Source organism: Stegodyphus dumicola, chromosome 1 (assembly GCF_044657685.1).
Source record: "Stegodyphus dumicola isolate Sdum_Otavi_A_Nest chromosome 1, ASM4465768v1".
NCBI lineage: Eukaryota > Metazoa > Arthropoda > Arachnida > Araneae > Eresidae > Stegodyphus > Stegodyphus dumicola.
In genome coordinates, this window is record NC_140768.1 from 86,987,594 (window position 1) to 87,007,784 (window position 20,191).

Genomic DNA, 20,191 nt, shown 5'->3' on the forward strand with positions numbered 1-20,191 from the left:
AGAAATACGATATTCTAAATATGCCTAATTAAAAAAAATCTTGAGGATAACTAACAGATAGCCTGTATATAATATTTTTCTATTTTGCAGGTGTGAAAGCAGTTAAGCTAAACACAGTACTTACCATACATTATTATTATTATTATTATTATTATTATTATTATTTTAATTTTCAATCAAAAGGAACATGTTCCTGTGACAGTGAAACGTGTGCTTAGCACTCCTTATTCACTGTCCCTGTCGATCACTATAGTAATTTGCTGCACTACCAGTATCAATTATCACTAGTACTAGTATTCCACAACTGGTCACAATGACCAGCAAACACAAGTAGTGCAATACTAGGAAACGTTCACCCAACAATGTATTTTATGCTCAATCATTAAATACATTTTGCTGTCTTGCCAGCTGTTTGTATACATCTATTTTTAATAATTTGCATGTATAAGCCGCATCCCTGAATTTAATTTCAAGATATGCTGTCATTTCTATTTACGACCAAATCTCAAACTTAATTTCACATTGACAAATTTTAGGTACCCAAGTCTTCAGATACATCAAAATTATAAACATTCATACCTTATCCAGGAATTTCTACCAGAGAAATAGCGTGAATTTAATGATCAAAAACTCCATTCAAATGATAGTAATAAAGAGTGGATAATAATAACAAATACTATTCATTAAATTATAGTCCATGTTATGAATTATGTGTGCTATTTAGTTTCATTAAAAGTAAATTCCTTTCATGGAGAACGTAATTAAAACCAGAACAGACAAAACTGGACTCCAACAGGAGCCAAAACTGTCTAAACTGTTGACTGTTGTTTTAAGGATATTTCACTATATATATATATATATTTTTTTTTTTTCTTGGAGTTCATAAGAGCATTTTTCTCAAAAGATTAATCTTTTATTACTTCTACAAAGCTTACACCATTGAATTGACTATTGTGACTATTCTTAAATAAGTGAAAATAATTTTTCTTTCTTTTTTTTTTTTTTTTTTCTTTTTTTTCTTTTTTTTTTTTTTTTTTAAGTAATATTTTTACTGTTAAAAAAAACAGCAGATTCTTGATATTGATTTGATGTTTTAGTAAAATTAATTCATGAAGTTTGTTTTGAAAGAAAATCAGCATTTGAAGCAAATACCAATACAGTATTTCCAGCCTTTTTAATAAATTTATTCTTAAATAGAAAAATAATTAAATAGGAAAAAAAATTACAGTAATAATTTAAAAAAAATTATAGGCAGAAAGACAGTAATAATAATAATTTACACAGAAAAAATAAAATTTTTGCAAGCATGCATTTTTTAAAGAATTTTCATAATAAAATGAAAAATATTGGATATACACAAAATCGTTTGGCAATAAATATGTAGGTAGATCCATAAATTTCCGGCCTCACATACACAAAATCTTTTAGCAATAAATTTCTCTAACAGACAGGTGGTTGAATAAATTTGGAAGTTTTGTTGGAGAAATTATTATTCTTTTTTTCATCCTGTAAAGATCAATCATCCTGTAGGGATCAATCATCTACAGGATCATACACAACGCGCATAATCCTGAGCTTAACTTTCGCTTTACGAGTTTCATCCATATTTTCAATATAAATTAAAAACTCATTAAAATGCATTAAAAACTCATTAAAAAATGCATGTCATCATCGTAGATTTCTTGGGAGATCAACTCTTTATTTCGTTCGGATACGATTACAACTCATTCGGATACGATGTGTTCCATATTAAAAAAAAGGCGCCTTCGATGTGACAGCGAAATCGTCTAAAGAAAGCCGCTTCGTTTTAGCTTCGCTCTGATTGGTCGAAGCTTATCCCAAACTCGGCGTAAAGTTGAAAACTTGGAACCCTATGCTACGAGCCCTAAACCAGATTCTGTGACGTGGCAGTGACTGGTTGCCTTGGCAACGGAGCTCGGCTTTAACCACTTATGCCCTTTATTACGCTCTCGTCTGAACGGGGCCTAACTTGCAGAGTCTTTGCCCATGTAGTTTCAATATAGCAATTGTTTTATATTAGATACAATCTTGCTTTTCAATATCTCTGACTTTTAATCTCCTGTCAGTCACTATTTCCTCCTAGATATGACCAGTACTTTCTGATGTCAATGCCTCCAATGGTCGATCTTCATAAGAATGATCATCTAGCGAACTCGGCCTATGCGAAATTGTTTCGTCCATTTTTTTCACAGCAAAACAGACATGAGACGAAACAGCATACACACGATAATAACATTATTTCTTTTATTTGAGATTAAGACTTCTGTTAGTCAAGTATTTCGCCATACAGTTATACTCAATTTTAAACACTTCAGAATAAATTAGCACATTTCTTTATTCAGTAAACAGTCAAAAAAAGAATAATAATTTCTCCAACAAAACTTCCAAATTTATTCAACCACCTGTCTGTTAGAGAAATTTATTGCTAAACGATTTTGTGTATGTGAGGCCGGAAATTTATGGATCTACCTACATATTTATTGCCAAACGATTTTGTGTATGTGAGGCCGGAAACTTATGGATCTGCCTACATATTTATTGCCAAACTATTTTGTGTATGTGAAGCCGGAAACTTATGGATCTACGTACACATTTATTGCAAAAAGAAAAGGTTAAATAATGAAGGTACATGAGTTTTATTTATTTTTATCTCTAACTTACGTTAGTCATACTTTTACTTAGGGTAGGACGCCAGGGAAAAATTTTAATTGAAAAAAGGCGCAGCGACGGAAACGTTTGGCCGCCACTGCTGTACGGAATGAAAAATTTTTATCTCCAGCTCGCGAGACTGTCTATCAGAAATTCTAAAGATAGGCTATTTTTAAACATTTTGTGATTTCGCTGTTGAATCGAATTTTATGTGGCGTTTAAGTACCAAGAACGTGATATTTAATAGATAAAGTAAACACACAAAACGTTAATAAAAAGACTAAAGTTTTGTAAAGTCATCTTGGTAAGAAAACTGAACATTGATATGATGAACTGAGAAAAGACTGGGGGTGGGAGGGAAATGTATGCCAATCTTTAAGGCTGCATCAGAATTTCTAACTGTATACTGCTATGCTGCTTTTAAAATTTTTGTAATTTTGCTGTTGAATTGTATGCAGCTGTACGAAGAAGTTAATAAGTGCGAAAAGTTAAGCAGAAAATGTGTTAGCAGGAGGGAGTGTAACAGCAGACTGGTAAAGGCCTTAACAAACCCTTTTGAGCGACCGTTAGAATCTGAAACCCTTTCGATTTCCCCCCCCCAAATTTTTATGTTATATGAACAGTTGCGCTACCTGTGCGACAGACGAACTTTTGATAAGGATATTCAAGTCAACAGAACAAAATTTTTAGAGTAGGTAACGTAGTTCTGAGGCTACATGTAAAATACACAACTCAAGCTGGCTCAGATATATAACGACGGGTATTTTAAAAAGTCAATTAGCAAGATACTAAAGCCGGAATATAACTTAGGCAGAGCCCGAGACAGTAAGTAACGATCACGGCGAATAGTATCATTCCCACTGCCAGAAGCTTTCATCTAAACATTCGAAGTCCTCAGCTTAAATACACGAAACAACTAATTTGCATTCTGGCGAGGAGTACCAAAAAGAGAATTTTAAATAAAGGCTTCAATCATAATAATTAGTGAATTAATTTAAAATACTTTACATCTTAAAATGTGATAGTCGCTTGGCAAATTCGTTTAAAAATCAATTAAAAAAACAGTGACCCTAAAATTTTGTAGACGCATTATACTAAATAAATTATGAGGAAATGTATAATATTAATTACGTAACAATACCTAAAAACGTTTAAGTATTAGATCTGTATGTATGACGAAAAACTAATCAGCAATGGAAAAATTTTTAAGCATCTTAAGATTTTATTTTTAATGAGGAAACACCTTTTATTTAAATAATTAATTACGTAACGTAATTCAACATAATTTTAATAATTTTCTCATATTTATCTCACATTTGATAAATAATCTTCCAGAACTATTTATAATACAGTAGAAGGCGGGAAAATCGCACAGTCGGATTATCGCATATCGTGCAGGTTACAAAAATTCGCAGATTTAGAATCATAAATGATACATCATTGAATTCAGAAAAACAAAAGAAAGAAAAAAGTAAAATAAAACTTAAAAAAAAATTTTTTTTTTTGAATCACAAAGCTTTCAGGTTTCATATTACGCCTAAAGTTTTTTTTTTTTTTTTTTAAAGAATTACCGATACACAAACTCGCGCGCTTGAAATATTTTTTTTTTTTTCCTACAGTGTTGCCATTGCTCGCTTTGAAATCGTAGAGTTTTTTAATCAAAAACTCATAAATGCTTTATAAAATATGAAGCAGATAATAAAACAAATTCCAATTTCCTAATTTGGGTTTCCAGATGCCCATATTCGGGTGGAGGATTACGTTGTACCGTTGTTTTATCACAATGCGAGAAACATACATACATTTATGCAAATTCTTCATTATTTAATTTCTTTAACTATTATACAGAGCGATAAGATTTGGTGGCAACAATTTAAAAAGTTCACAGCGAAACAAAGCAAAATGACAAAACGAAATTAATAGCCCTTCTGGGCTAACGCCCTTTGGGTTAAAAATAGCAGAACAGCAATTAATATCTTTGACATATTTTTACAAATAATGATTAAAAATATTAAAATTTTAGGCAAGAAAAAATAAGGATAAAATACATATAAAAATTATTATTTGGATTCTTCAAATAAGTGTTTACAAAAGTTTTTATTTATTCATTTATTAGTCCAAAGGGGCAATTTGCCCTGAAGGATTATTAATTTCGTTTTGGCATTTTGCGTTGAAAACTATAAACGGCGAATCACCTTTCAAATTGTTGCCACCAAATATTATCGCTCTGTATTATATTTAAAGAAATTAAATAATGAAGATTCTACATGAGTTTCTGTATATTTCTCGCATTGTGATAAAACAACGGCGCCTAGAGACATAAAAATTTGAATAACGTAATCTTCCATACAATATGGGCATGTGGAAGCCCTAATTTGAATTTGAAAATTGTTTTATTATCAATTTCATATTTTGTATGAATTTGAACGAAATTTCAAAGAATTTTTAATTAAAAACTCAACCATTTCAAAGCAAGCAATGGCAACACTGTACGGGGGGGGGGGGAAGTAAAAAAAAGAAAGAACATTTTTATCTCCAGCGGCGAGACTCTGCATCGGAAATTCTAAAGATATGCTCATTTTAAAATTAATTTGCGATATTGTTGTTGAACTAAATTTTAATAGTATGAGTACGTTGAACATGATATTTAATAAATAAAGGTAACACACAAAACGTTAAAAATACACCCCTTGGGACGTAATTTTAAATTTAAATTTTTAGTCTAAAGGGGCCTTTGTCCGTGAAGGACTATTGTTTTCGTTTTGCGATTTTGCGTTGAATCACTATAAATGTCCGCTTCACTTTTCAAACTGTTGCCATCAAATGTTAGAGTCCTGCATTATGCACTTGAAGAAATTAAATAATGAAAAATCTGCATAAATGTATGCATATTTCCCGCATTGTGATAAAACAACGGTACATATAGCCATCGAATTTTGAATGACGTAATCCTACTGCGAATATGGGCATGTGAAAGCCCAAATCTGAAATTTGGAATTTGTTTTATTGTCAATTTCATATTTTGTAAAACTTTAACGAATTTTTGAATAACAAACTCAACGATTTGAAAGCGAGCAATGGCAACAATCTACGGAGGGGTGGGGATTTTTTTTTTTTTTTTTTTTCTCCAGCGCGCGGAACTGTGTATCGGAAATTCTAAAGATAGGCTCATTTTAAAATTATTTTGCGGCATTGCCATTGAACTGAGATGTATGGTTTAAGTGCAAAGAAAACGATATTTAATAAATAAAAGTAACGCGCAAAACGTTAAAAAAAGCCACTTTGGGCGTAATTTAAAATCTGAAAGTTTTGAGATTTTTAAAAATTTTTAACTAATTTTTAATTTTTTCCTTTTTAAAAAATATTTTAAGATATTTCAGTTTGATACCGTCCTCAGGCTACACACAGAATTATTACGTCCTAATCAATTACATAATTTTGTTTTTCCAAAGCCTTTTTCTCACTATTACACGAAAATCCTCAATTTATTTAGCATATGGAATTCTGATATGATATTAAAGTAATATTTTTAATTCTGATGACAATAAAAGTTTTAAAATTCTGACGTTTTTCCTTTAATGGGACAGCAATCATCTCTAAATGTTAATGTTGGCGCTTTTGAAAATAAAAATTAGTTATTGTCCGGTGTCTAAATTCGTCTAAATCCGTATTAAATTGTCGAAATTAGTTTAAATCCGGTGATAAAGCAGTGTACATTTTTTAATACTATGGTTTTATACTATTACATTGCTTTTACTTCCAAAAATGAAATATTAGGGACGGGGAGAAAGAAAAACGTAAAATACTCAGTTTTTAAATTTAAATGGTTTTATTATCATCCTCTATATTCAAAAAATATTTGAAGAATTATTTTCAGGAAATGAATTTGCATATTTCCTTTGCCATTATTTAAAAACTCGTCTTAGTATTATAATATTTTAATGGTCAATATTTATTGTTGTGTAGGTTAGCATTCTAAGAAAAAAGGGGATTCGACTATTAATAAATTGCAGCAGACGATTTTTTGTTTTCTTTGGCAAAATCCTTCCCCCCCCCCCGCCCGAAAGCGAAAATGAGAGATCTTTATTTAATTATTTATTAGTTGTATTTTATTTATTTATTCTGGAGTAAGACATTTTGAAAAATTAACTGTGCCCACTATCTGCCAATCATTGACTAAATTGCTGATTGATTGACTGATAACTAGGAAAATTGACCCTCCATGTAATCAACCAGATCAAGTGGCCCGCCGCATGATTCTTATTATTGCTCTATTATTCTGCGGTTGCGCTTGATGATCAGGGCGAAAAGTTTACGCAGCTTTTTTGTTTCAATCAAACGCTTGTGCGGCCAGCGCCTAAAATAGTTATAATGAAAAAGAAAAAAATATATAATGAAGCTCTATCTAGTAGTTAATAATAAATGAAATGAATTTGCCTTTATTGCTTTTAAATTGTTTAGTATGTTAACACGCAACAGAATAGATTTGAAAAAAAAATCGAATATCTTACACTTTAAAAAACTACAATACCACGTAGAAGATAAAAATATTTTAATCCAGACAATGGCAACACATTTTTGTTTCAAACTGCCGAGTTGTTGATTAAATTCGAAAGACAAATACATCGCTTTTTATTGATTGGCAACATATTCTATTTATGTTGCTGGGTTTTTCTGATTAAATTTGAAATATAAATATATTATACTTTGCCGAGTAGCAATACAAAGACTTTATATCGCCGAGTCTTTTATAGAGAGTTCCTTGGATTTGCCCAAAATACGAAATAAATAAATAAATAAAATTCAAACTTCAGCACTGCTGAGATCGTAAAGTGACCAATGGGGCTAAATTCACGCAACGAACTATTGAACAAATAACTGTTTTGAAGTCCGTAGGACATCACTTTATCAAATTGATTCGACAATGAAACGAAAACACGGTGCACATAAAAGTTCTCATATCGTTTTTTCTTCGGACTGGTTACGCTTCATAGCGCGAAGTTTTAATACGATGATGCCTCATGTATAAATCTTCACCTAATAATTTATTTGATAAATGACTTTCGTGGATGAGCTATTTCAGAAAGTGAAAATTTGGAACGCGAAGAATTTGAGTGTCCTTGATAATCCAAAGAGAAAATAAATAAATAAATTACATTAAATTAAATTAAAGAAGTAAGAATGTATATACTTGATAATTTAATCATAAAAAATATTTTGTGCGCTTAATATTCCAAAAAGAAAAAATAATAATTTGTATGCTTGATAACGCCCCAAAAAACTAAATTTGTACACTTGATTATCCCTCTCCGAAACAAAACTAATTAGTATATTTGACAATCCCCCCCCGAAAAATAAACTAATTTGTATGCTTGATGATCCCTCCTCGGAACAAGACTAATTTGTGTATTTGACAGTACTCCCCCCCACACGAAAAACTAATTTGCGTACTTGTTAATAATAAGAAAAATAATAAAAACTAATTTGAGAAGTTTATAATTCAAAACAAAAAAATGTCTACTTGATGTCCAAAAGGCAAATAATAATAATAATAATAAAATTTGTAAGGTGTTCAGATTTTAAAGGTCGCCCAAAAAATGAATATGATTTATCAACAGATATTATCATATATGATTTATCAAAAGAAATTATCAATAGAGATGGCCCAAGTGGAACAGCGAAACACTTTTTAAGATACTCGATCAATATATTACATTAAATGGAAACATTACATAACCTTTTGCATATCTGAAAAGTTAAAAACTACACAACGTAATTCTATAAAAATGTTTTATGTTTTAATTAAATATTTAAAGGTTAACCAAAAAAAAAAAAAAATAAAGAAAGAAAGAAAGAAAATATTTTTAAGAACTGTATGATTGCTTTTAAATAGCTTAGTTTGTTAATCAGTAATAAATAGATTAAATTTGAAAGACAAAAATTTTACATTGTGCCAAATGGTAACAGACTCGAATGAAAAGTTTTTCTGAGGAGAAACGCATTTAGAGCTGACAACATTCAACGTAAATGAACGTGAAATCGTGCTTCGAGACTAACCATTTTGGGCTAGTGAAAAAAACTACACAGATTCTTATTTTGGTACCAAAAAATTTATATAACTTTAAAAACGCTTACCAGGAAGGAAGAGAAATATTTAGAAAGTTTGTTGTGTTTTGTTGTGTTTAATAAGTTATTTTATTGCTCCTTGCAATTTGGCAACAACATGCATTTAGTTACGACACATCTGTCACTTCTATAACCTATATAGTAAACATGATAACAAGAAAATGGATTTATAAATCAGTTTTATAAGCAAACACTTTTATCAATAACAAGAAGTTTCTTTAACGAGATTCTCGACAGTAACACAAGTCCAGAAACACAAAAATCTGCGATGCTCTCACCGATACTCGAACTCCTGACCTCCCATGCTAGCCGGATGTGCGTCCAACTACACCATGAAGGCACGCGTTACGGAGACAGAAAATTCTTTACATTCTCCTTCACTTAAAGGATGACTAGGTAGGAGTCCACCAAATCCAGAGGGTGACGAATTATCGTCCACCAAATTTTAGTTCGGACGCCACTTGTAAAATAGTTAGGTTTTGGAAGCAGGAAATACGAAAAACGAGGGACAACCTCGGGACCGGAATTCTGGAGCTCTCGATGTTAGCTGGACTTCCTTCTATTTACACGACGAAGGCACGCAATAAGGAAAGAGAAAATTTCTCATTTTTTCCACCTTTACGAATATGTCTTAAAGAATTCTATTAATTTTTTAATAGAATTCTTCGTTTCAAATTCACATTCCGTCCAATGCTCAACTTCTTTAGAATCCTTGAGAATTATGGCCCAATTTTCTCTAAATTAGGTGAGAGATCTTTTATAGAATTCTAAAAACTTTTATATATATCTTTTGTACAGTTAAGTAAAGAGATTCTATAGAAGTATATGCGGATATTCTCTAAAGATTTGTGCAGAGATTCTATAAAAATTTGTAGTTTCTGAAAGTTCCACGTATTGAATCTTATATAATATGCAGAGAATTAATTGATAGAATTTTAATGAAAATATCAGATTCAGAAAAAAAAATGAGATATAGATCTAAAGAACTCTTAAGCAAGTTTTCTTGCTTAAATTTTCTATAAGACGGCCTATAAAAGCTTTAAGTATTTAAAAGCATCATAAAATCAACCAAATTTTCTTTTGGTATTAAAAAGAATGAATTAATGATTTTTATTTTTGAATAGACCTTTCTAACCTAAATTTTGAGATGATCCATGGCACTGAGGGTGACGGAACAAAAACTTTGGGAACAAATACGTTTTTTCCCCCTTTAAAAAGAAAAAAAATCGTTTTGATTTATAAAAAATCAATAAAATAAATGCATTTTAAATTAAACAAAAAGGAAGAAGAGGAAGAAGAAATAGGAAGAAGTTTCTTCACTTCTAATCACATTTTCTATTTGAAGTGTGTTCTTTTTGTTTTGGGTACAGGTTTTGGGTACAGGTATATTTCTTTAATTATAGTATGGATTTTTGCCTTTTTTGGGGGGGGGGAAGGAAGAGGAGGCATTTTTAACAACTTTGAGATTAATCGTCGTTTTGAGTTAACTTTGAGTGTGGTCCACAGTATTAAACATGTTAACCACAAGTTGGCTTTAATACTTCCATTATATCAATTATTTTCACTTATCCTACAACTATAGATGGACAAAACCGCTCAGAGTGGAAAGAAGCATACGAACAGTGCAATCGGGACCGGTTAATGAGTTTGGAACGAAGATCGAAAAGAATCGAGTGAATAGTGGGATAGGAAGAAACGACTCAATCAAACGCTAACTTCCTGAACTCACTTCTTTCAGCTGCTAGTTTTGAGATTCCCTGAAACCTCCTTTCTACGCAGAACTTGCAGAGACATTAGGTATTTTTTTTAAAGCAGACAAGATGAAAAATAGCAAACGCCTTCGCCGGGAATTGAACCACGGACCTCTGGAATACCGGCCCAGCATGCAGAACCACTACACCAAGAAGGCATGCTAGGCAAATGGGAGAAATACCTTATATACTCCCCTTTTTAAAGGGCGACTGGGGTTTTTAGTGGACCCAATCGCCAAATCCTGGGTGCGGAGAATCATCATCCACAACAATTTTAGTTCGGGCGCCACTGCAGAGACATTAGGTATTTTTTTGAAAGCAGACAAGATGAAAAATAGCAAACGCCTTCGCCGGGAATCGAACCACGGACCTCTGGAATACCGGCCCAGCGTGCTACCGTTACACCACGAAGGCACGCTAGGGAAGTGGGAGAAATACCTTATAAACTAACATTAAAATTCTAGAATATTTTTTTTAAATAGGGAAATGATAAAAAACAAACTTACTTTTAACATATGTTCTTTCTTCCCTAAAATGGAAATCGAGCTTTCCTGGCACGCTTCCAACAAGAGGTCCGTTCTTTTCCCCAATCAGACATAAGTTTAGTAAAGGGAATCAGTTCTTGAATAGAACTCTTTTTCTGGCAGGTATCCTACAAGATTGTGACTCAGTGACGTGCAGAAGATATACAATTCCATTTCCAGGAATCAAATCGAGTAGCGGTGTGCCAGATGGAAGACCAGCATCCAGCCTGAAAAATCGCACGTACTCTCTATAAGAAACTATTGCTGCAAAGATGAAATCAGAACAACTTTATTCTCTTCAGACGGCATGTTCCAAGATGAATCATGCAAAATACCTCAGTATCACTACTAGCTGCTCAAAAATCAAATGCTCTTATTAAACAGGAAGAAACTAATTTACATCTCAGTCATCAAATCTATTTTTACGTAAGCATCACTGACACACAAATGCAACTGCTAATGAAAAAGTCATTCAGGCACTTCAGAGGCTACAGAACAAGCTTTTCAGAATCATTACTAGAGCTCCTTACTACAGAAATATTCATGCTGTTTTGAAAATTGACTCAGTTTCAGACTATCTCACTCGGGCAACCAAGAAGTTCTTTGAAAACGCCTTTCACAATAACCCTGCGGACTTTACAAGTGTTCTAGCCTACAAGATTTTCAAAGAAGATAGAGAAATCAGGCCATTCCCTGCAGTTTGCGCCTGCTGGGCATCAGGTAGTCTGAGAATCAATTACACTGTGGCAATTACAAACAACGCTCAAATTCAAGTCATACAATACTAAGGGGTTATAAGTTATTTCAAAGCACGATCACATTGGGCATAATTTTCACGTTAAATGGATAGGTCATATGCAGATCTTTCGGGATGCATTTAAGTTTTCCTGATTTAGAAATTGAATTTCTTTCACATTGAATTCACACGTGATTGGGAGGTAACGGCTGATTGCATACTACGGCAGACAACGCAACTCTGCGTAGCATAGTTTCCTATGACAAGAACATTGTCTACTTCCCACTCTTTGAAAGATTTACTGCATTTTCTGCTCATTTAGCGGCTTTTATTTTTAAAAAGTATATTTTATTGAATTATATTTCAGAAATTGCATTTGCATTTGTGACATTATAAGTGGTCATATGACCACAAAAGAACGCTGGAATTGTTACGCCGTGTAAAATTATTTAGCTATTTTTCCAGAACTCTCAAGAACTTCGCCAAGAAGTAAGAGAGAAAATAGAGGCAAAGTGCCCCTTGGTGTTATATCTTTTAGCTTCTCTAAAGATGATAGTCATGCAATGGATTTTCATGTGTGAGGCCCTTTATGAGTTTCCGTGAGGCTTTGGTAAGGGTGTGATATAAATTCCCGATCAACAACATATAACAATAACCAAGGAAGCATCAAAGCATCCTCGAATTGGAGAAAATCCACTCAATAAAATGAATCGATTCTTTGAATTAGTTCCCGATATCTGTTTATCTATCCATTCAAAAACAATCTATTGCTATGACAATCGGGCGTAGCGCAATGTGTCAGGCTCAGTAACGTAATGCTAGTACATGCAAAACGTTCAAGTTCAAGTAGTAATGCACTTCACGTAAAACATTCGTCAAATAATTTCCCAGCGGGTAATCTAAGATGATGGAAAAGAAAGTCCAAAAGAATATTCATCTGACAAGGAAATATAAATTTAAAATTGTGCTCCAGCACTTATGTCCACAATTACTAACTGCAAACAAACATTTTTCCTTAATTTTTTTTTTTTTTTTTTTTAATCTTCTTGCATTTTTCGGCAATCTGTGTGACTTTGAGGAAGAAATTATTTATTTTTTCATTCTAGTTTAATACTCAGGTTTTTTAGAGTTGAAGGGAACACTGCACTTGTGCAGCGACATTTTATTCAGGTGCTACGATGTATCATAGCCAACAGATATCGTGGGTCTCTTCGGGAGCTTTTATTTCTTCTTTCTTGATGCGAATTTTGTGGTAAATTCACGTCCATTCGATGAAGCCACATCATTCAAGTTCTGGATGAAAGTTCACTTTCCTTTTTTAGGGAGAGCACATGTATAGGTTAGATGATCCTTATTAAACTTTATGAATTTGGGTAGATTGTTGCAGAAAAACTGACCCTGGCCAAATCTTTGATAACGAAAACAAATCATAGCATTTTTATCTGCTTTGTAACGTCAAAATCTGACATGCAGATCCAAAACTGTCTTCTGCGAGTAGATGCTTCTGCCTTTATCTCGTTCTTTTCACCGAGGCGGTACAGGAAGCTTCGTCATGGTATACTGAGTTTTCTTCGTAAACTGAGTAACTCTTACCTCAGGGAATACTTTGACAATAATTTCCTTGAGGTTGGAATCAGCAGGTAAACCACAGATAGACCCTTAAAAGGTGGATAAAACCTTGAAAAGCGTGTCCGCTTTTCTCCTAGAAGTACTAAATGGAATGCCCTTCCTGAAAAATAGTCCAAATTTTCGATTTCAACCAGAATCAAACAAAAGGGCTATTTTATCTCTGAAAAGCGTTCCAGTTATCCTTATATATCATGCTAAGAGAAAAAGGCTTCGTAACTCTTTCCAACAGACATTCGGTTTTGGAAAGATTAGCAGAGGTTATCTTTCTTTTTCCAAATTTGATGTGGTGTCAGAAATGACAACTATTCATTTAGCTTCAGAGTTCTCAATTTCATCTTGGCATTCTCTTTATTATCATCAGGAGTATCAGCACCTAATGATGCGAACTGATTAGTTATTGAAGACTAAGGAACATTAGCCTGGGTTGATGTCTTCTTGGCAAATATTGTGGGGGTATTCGAATGCTTGCCTAAGTTTGGCGGCCATGGAGTAGCTGAGTCATATTTGCTATTGACTACCAATATAGCAGATTTCTTGAATTCTTTATTTTTCTTCTCAGGTTATGTCACGATTAAGATTTTGTTCAGCCATAAGCGCGATAAACTCCGTTTCCAGCTTTCACAATTCAGCAGCGACAGGTTTTCCAGTACACATCTTAAGTTGTAAATCTTCAATATCTTTAAGCAAAGCGAAGATTCTGGCAGCTTCATAATCATTAATGTTGCCTACATGATCATATCTAAAATTCACTTCTGAAGCGGATTCTCCAACTCTATATACAATGGTAAATCATCAAAAGGCGTAGTCGTTATTTATGAAATAAATAAATGCATTTTAAAGCCATAGATTTCTCAAATAATATTTTGCAAAAATATCACTGAAGGAAGAGGAATATTGCAGGAAAAATTCGTCGAATCTATTGCGAAAATACGGACTGCAGAAGAAAAAAGAAAGAAAACGCTTTTAATTTCCACTGGCAGACAACAATAGTATAATTTTGCAGGTTGCGTAATTCTGATTCCGTAATCCAAGTTAATAAGAATTACGAAATATGAAAAATGCCTTCTTCACAGTGCAGCCTTTGAGTTTAATCAGCGGATGTTTTTATAAAATAGATCTTATTCGCAGAATCTTACAGAATTCGATTTTTAACCCGAGCTCAATAAATGAATTCCTACTAATGTGAAAGGTAAGTCTTGATTCATTTCACATCTTTTAAATGCTTTCCTGTGCCTCACGCTGATTCCCCCCCTCCCCGACCATAGTTGCTTTTTATCAAAGCGATTGCTGGGACGTCCGTTTCCCCTTTGCATAAAAGAGACGTCAAGCACTTACGTCACGTTCATTTTTCTGTGATCCCCAAAAGTCGAAAGATCCCTGCTGGCGAAGTTTATTTTGTTACAAGACAATTCAAAAACATTACCATTCCCAGGATTAAATTTACAAGATGCTGTGAAAGGGCTTTCAGTTCGTGAAAATTTATCGACAGCATCTTTTGAAGTAAACTGCAAATAAGATAAGTTGATAGGTGAATTTGAAAGACTGCAGTTTATTATAGCGCCTTTCAATTTATTCTTTCTGCCGCCCAACCGGGATAGTATTTAACGACTTTGACTGCCCTACCGAAGGACTCGGATTTGAATCCCGGAGAAGGCATGGATGTTTGTAAATGTATAGTGTCTGCGTGGCATGGCGGCACTCAAAATATGCGGCCGGCCGAACGTTTTCTTCAGAGGTTAGTGGTAGGAGAAGAGGGGTGGGAGACTTTCGAATCCGTTCTCCTCGGAGTGCTCTCCTTCAAAACTGGGGATGGAGAAAAAAGTCGTATATCACCTATATGATGCTTATGGCTCTTGACAACGACAGGCGCAATCTTGCCTCCTTGCCACGATGAATTTTGTGGGCTTTCTCTGATATTAGATAAGCGATATTAGTTACAACAATAGTTTATTGTTTCTATTACAGCCCCTACATCGATGATCCAGTTCAAACTAACGTATTTTTACCATTTAAAAATTTAGAAGTTATTTAAGTGAAATTTCTTCGGGCATACCAAATATTTAAAAATTATAAATTAAAGACATTAGTAAATCTCAAAGGAATATCACCGAATGACATTTAAAGGGGTAAATCAATCTCGAATTATTTCAATTTAATTTATTTACCGACTTCCGACCGCAATTTGAAAATGACGCTAAAAACAGCAAATTTTGGAAATAAATACCTTGGTGAATTGTTTTTGTACGGAAATCAAACTTTCCGTTTTTGATTTTCTATAATAAGATCTTTTCTAAATGTGATTATAGGGACCTGGTGGGCAGCCATATAAAAGTTAGATATCGTAATTATTACAACATTTGTTTTTGTTTTTTTAATTTCGAAACGCCAAAATATGAATATTTGCATCATTTAAAATATTTGGCATTCTAAACATGCGGCGAGCCGAAATTTCTCTCATGTGGAAGTGGAGAGGGGTGGGAGACCCCAGATCTGCCCTTGGGTGCTCTTCCTCAAAATTGGGGTGGAAAATAGAAGTCCAATCTCTCTTTGGTGTAAGCTCTGGCAACCATTGTTCCATGTAATATGTACAAGACAACAACAATAAAACATTTGGTACTTACCTATTATCCCGTCGACCATGAAACTGTCGTCAAGCAGGGTAATTCATCGCTAGTTAGGGATGAGCGTGGCGTAGTAATACAATTATAACACCTACGTTTTTGTTTAATCCCTTCTGATTCTGATTAAGCCTTTTTTTTAATGAACAAGGTTATAAATTAATTGTTATTGCTGTTCCTCTCCTTTGGAAACTGCCTCCTGCAAAACAGCAAGCAGTAAAATTATTTTCGAAGTTATGGAATCCTACCATACAAATGCGTGTATTAATGGACACGATATGGTCAGTAAAATGTGGCCGACAAGACCATCATAGGTTGGAAGAATTACCTTCAGAATATCTGTGCTCATAGTGTTTGTTCTAAATAGAGCTTTCGTTAAAACGGGAGGGCGTAACAAAATAGTAAAACTAGACAAAGTAATTTTTACGAAGCGCAAAAACAAAGTTGGTCGATTACTAATTGTTTATTAAATAAAAAGTGGCGTCAGTTTCTTCATATTCCCGCAAGAGCGATTAGAGCAACTTTAAAAGGATCTCCGCCAACTTTCATGTTTCAACAGTGCAAATCAAAATTATAATTTAAAATGCCTCTTAATTTTCTTGCATTCATTGTTAATTTGGATACTTTGTCTCTAGTAATAACTTTCTCTAAACTGCGTCATATCTGAAAACGTATTCCGCATTATGTCATCTTGAAACTTCTGCATTGCCTATAAATTTTGGCCAATCAGATTACCGAAAAATTTTACTATAAATATTGTTGCAATCCTACCACACCCTCTTTCTGTGCTTGTGCTTGCTAGCTGAAGGACACGTGTCTTGCTTTGCTGCTTTTGTTTAAAATGTAATGCGCCATCATCAAAATTTTGGGGTGCAGATTGTCCCCCATTGTGAAGTGCCACAAGTAATAAAGGTATATTTGGAATATCAAGTGATTTTTGATATTCTTCAAAAGTTCCCGACTGCCAAACTAAATTTTATGATATATAATATAAATGATTCGTAATTAAAATGTTATATAATGACTTGTGTTTTAAAGGAGAGCAAAAGCCAGGAAATTTTAGATAGTAAATAGACGCCAATGTTACCTGTTGGCCATCTTCCAGTTCGGTGTGGTGTTCTTAACGTCTCATAAGCGCATTAGCGGTTGGGGATAAGGCACATGAACACTGGTAGTTCGACCCGGGATCACATCTCGATGAACGCTGTGTGGGAGTTTTCTTTTTTCTCCCCCATGTGAATATCAGGGAGTCTTCTTTAAAATGTCCTCCATGTCAAGGTGTTCCTTCCTAAAATGTCAAGGTATCCTCAGGTAGGTAGCTTTCACGAGCTTTTCATAATCCAAATACCCTAATCCAATCTTATATTTTAGATAAATTTTCTTGAAATGAAAGTAATTAATGATTGTGAATAAGCAAATTATATATTATTCTATTTCGTTCTTTGTTTATTAAAATAACTAACCTAACAGAGATCTATTTGTACAGCAAAATTTTGCCACAGTCCAAACGAACGGATGTCTGAAAGTATGCTTTCTTATTAGAAATATCAACATGACGCATATATATATATATATATATATATATATATATCTAGGAAAAACGTTTTAGGGCATGTTGCTTTATAATGGAAAAGATCCGAATACTATAGTATTACTCATTAATTACAGCAGGTTATTCAAATATGTCAAAGCATGCAAGGACTATCGGCTTGAGGCGAGGGATGCAAAATAAAATTCTTCGGTTTATTGTATAGAAAGACGTGACATTCTAATGAAATTGCTTAGAATTATTTAAATCACAGTAATTATGAGTGTTCTTATAACAGGTAACCCTACTAGTCGTCTGGTGGTTTAACGTCCGTGAACAATGATCAAAACTAAATAAACTAATACATTACCGTATTTAAACCACACGAAAAACAGCAGTATGTAAATAAATAGATGAATAAAAATAAATTATACGTATTTTATTTTTATTATGTTACCAGAAGATTTATTACACTACCAAATTATTATATTAAATTTACAGCATCACCAAAAAACGTTATCCTGAAGAGGACCTATCATGTTCCTCGAAGGTCGCCAATGTATTCTAAATACATTAAAAAAGCAGTTCAAATGATCCTATGTCAATTGGAGCAGTTTCTCGTTCCGTTTTACTGCTGCAATCAGGTATAAAAACACCACTAATAATTATTTCTACTTTTCATTCATATGTAAACTCATGGTGTCCCTAAATATGGTAAAAAATGAGTGCCAATTGTTTAGATCGCCATAACAATTCAACAAGGTTACAGAAGCTGGATAACTTCGGGTATTGTTCCTCTCTTATCCTGTACAATTATTTGTTTAAGATGATTCCACAAGCATTCTATCGTTGGAGTGTTGATACCATAACAAGGCCAACACAATTCATTGATGATTGATTTACCATCAATGAATCATTACTGAAGGCAAATATTGGGTAGGTCACCTGTTGATTAGGTTCGTTAAGTCAACTTTTCCGAGAATAACTAGTTATATTGGCAACTGAATGGGGCTGGAGACAATAAATAAATAAATGGTGAAAGTTTACAATTGGGTGCCCCATGTTTCTTGGGGATTATTTTTTGAAGCCAGGAAGGCACAATTTCAAGATGGCCGCTACACAAGACCAAAATAAAAAGTCAAAGAATTGTACAAACTTGGTGTACATGTACACATCGATCTATTTTCATTTGAAAAAAATCTGAGAATTGCACAAAACAGGCATTGCGCACTGCCTTAACTTCCATGTACACATCGATCTATTTTCACTTAAAAAAAATCAGGAAACTAAAAAAAAGTTAAAACTATCATAGTAACCAGAAATGGGGTTTCATCGCCAAAAGAGAACAAAATTTGTCGCTAATCGAAGGGCATCCAATTCTGCACTACAGCCAAATAAATAAATAAAATTTTAGAAAATTTAAAAGTAAGCGAAATTTGTAACTGAATGTACCGTAACTGTATTGACAATTAAAGGGGATTCTTCCGTAATGGGATTAACGCCAAACTTTGCGACCGTTTTTATTTAGCGTAATTTCGCTTATCTTTATTTCGGTTATTGTCTGTTAGTAGCGACGTTTTTCCTTTTTCCTTCATCTCATTATGCATCTAAAGGAAAAAAAAAAAAAAAATCTTGATGATACTTTCCTAACTCACCGGGAAATATGAGCGTGGCCGAATAACAGGAGGCATGACAATTGATGTTTTTGGTATTTACTATAGGGAAAGGTAAGGGAGGTAAGGGAAGCTTGTTTTTTGAAGTAGACGATAAGAGTAAGAGGCATCCATGGCTGTACATGAAATATTATTGCCATGAGGAAGCAAGCGTTATATGTACAAATTCCGCGAAACAATATGCTGGGGTAGAGAAACATTTTTTGTAATGCTATTTATAAAAGCAAAAATCACAGGAAAGAGAAATTCGTTCAAGGCAGGTCAAATACCATCAAATGAGCTGGAAAATCAAAACAAATTATTGAAAAAAGAAAAAAAAAAAAAACCTTGGAAAATAGAATTCCCCAGAACTCTTTACATCGTTTATTGGCTGTGTTTTACCGGCACGTTCAGTTGGATAATTTAAATTCTGGCGGAGAGAAAATATTTAGATTCTTGCAGGATGTTAAATTAGTCTACCCAGGATACTTAAAAAGGACCACTGAAACTGACAGTGATTTGTGCCCAACTGTTGAATCTGAAGGCATAGAACATCTGATGCCAAAAGAATATGCTAAGACGTACTCAGATTCGGATGTTGACGACATTTTTGACAATCCCGGGGATTGTGATTTAGTCTCTTTCTGTTAACTAGGAATTAAATAATTTTGTAAATAGGTTCTCAAGGTTATGTTAAAAAATTTCAACTTACTTTTACCCAATTTTAACGACTTTTTTAACTTGAATACGTGAAAATTTCTGGCACAAATAAAAAAAAATAGTTGGTTTATATTATATTCCTTTTTTTTTTTTTTTTTTTACTTATAACACGTGCTCTGCCCTTAGGCACTTACACGCAAAGGGAGGGATGCCCCGTGGAGGTCTTTTTAAGGGAAACTGGCTCTTATCCACGTTACACACGGGGAAAACCACGAAAACGCTTATGCAGCCAGCCTG

At 33.5% G+C, this 20,191-nt stretch overlaps 1 protein-coding gene across 2 annotated transcripts in view; it reads right to left on the reverse strand.

Annotated features, from left to right (window-relative positions):
• The window catches only part of LOC118185252 (pantothenate kinase 3-like), a 104,191-nt gene that overhangs the window by 75,612 nt on the left and 8,388 nt on the right, over window positions 1-20,191 (reverse strand). Inside the window, exon 1 of one of the 2 annotated variants that reach the window (XM_035355094.2) lies at window positions 17,142-17,307. The exons of the other annotated variant lie outside the window; for it this stretch is intronic. Coding sequence (XP_035210985.1) covers window positions 17,142-17,152 — 11 coding nt within the window. The 5' untranslated portion in view covers window positions 17,153-17,307. Of the gene's footprint in view, window positions 1-17,141; window positions 17,308-20,191 lie in introns of those variants that run through there. 2 annotated transcript variants of the gene reach the window in all.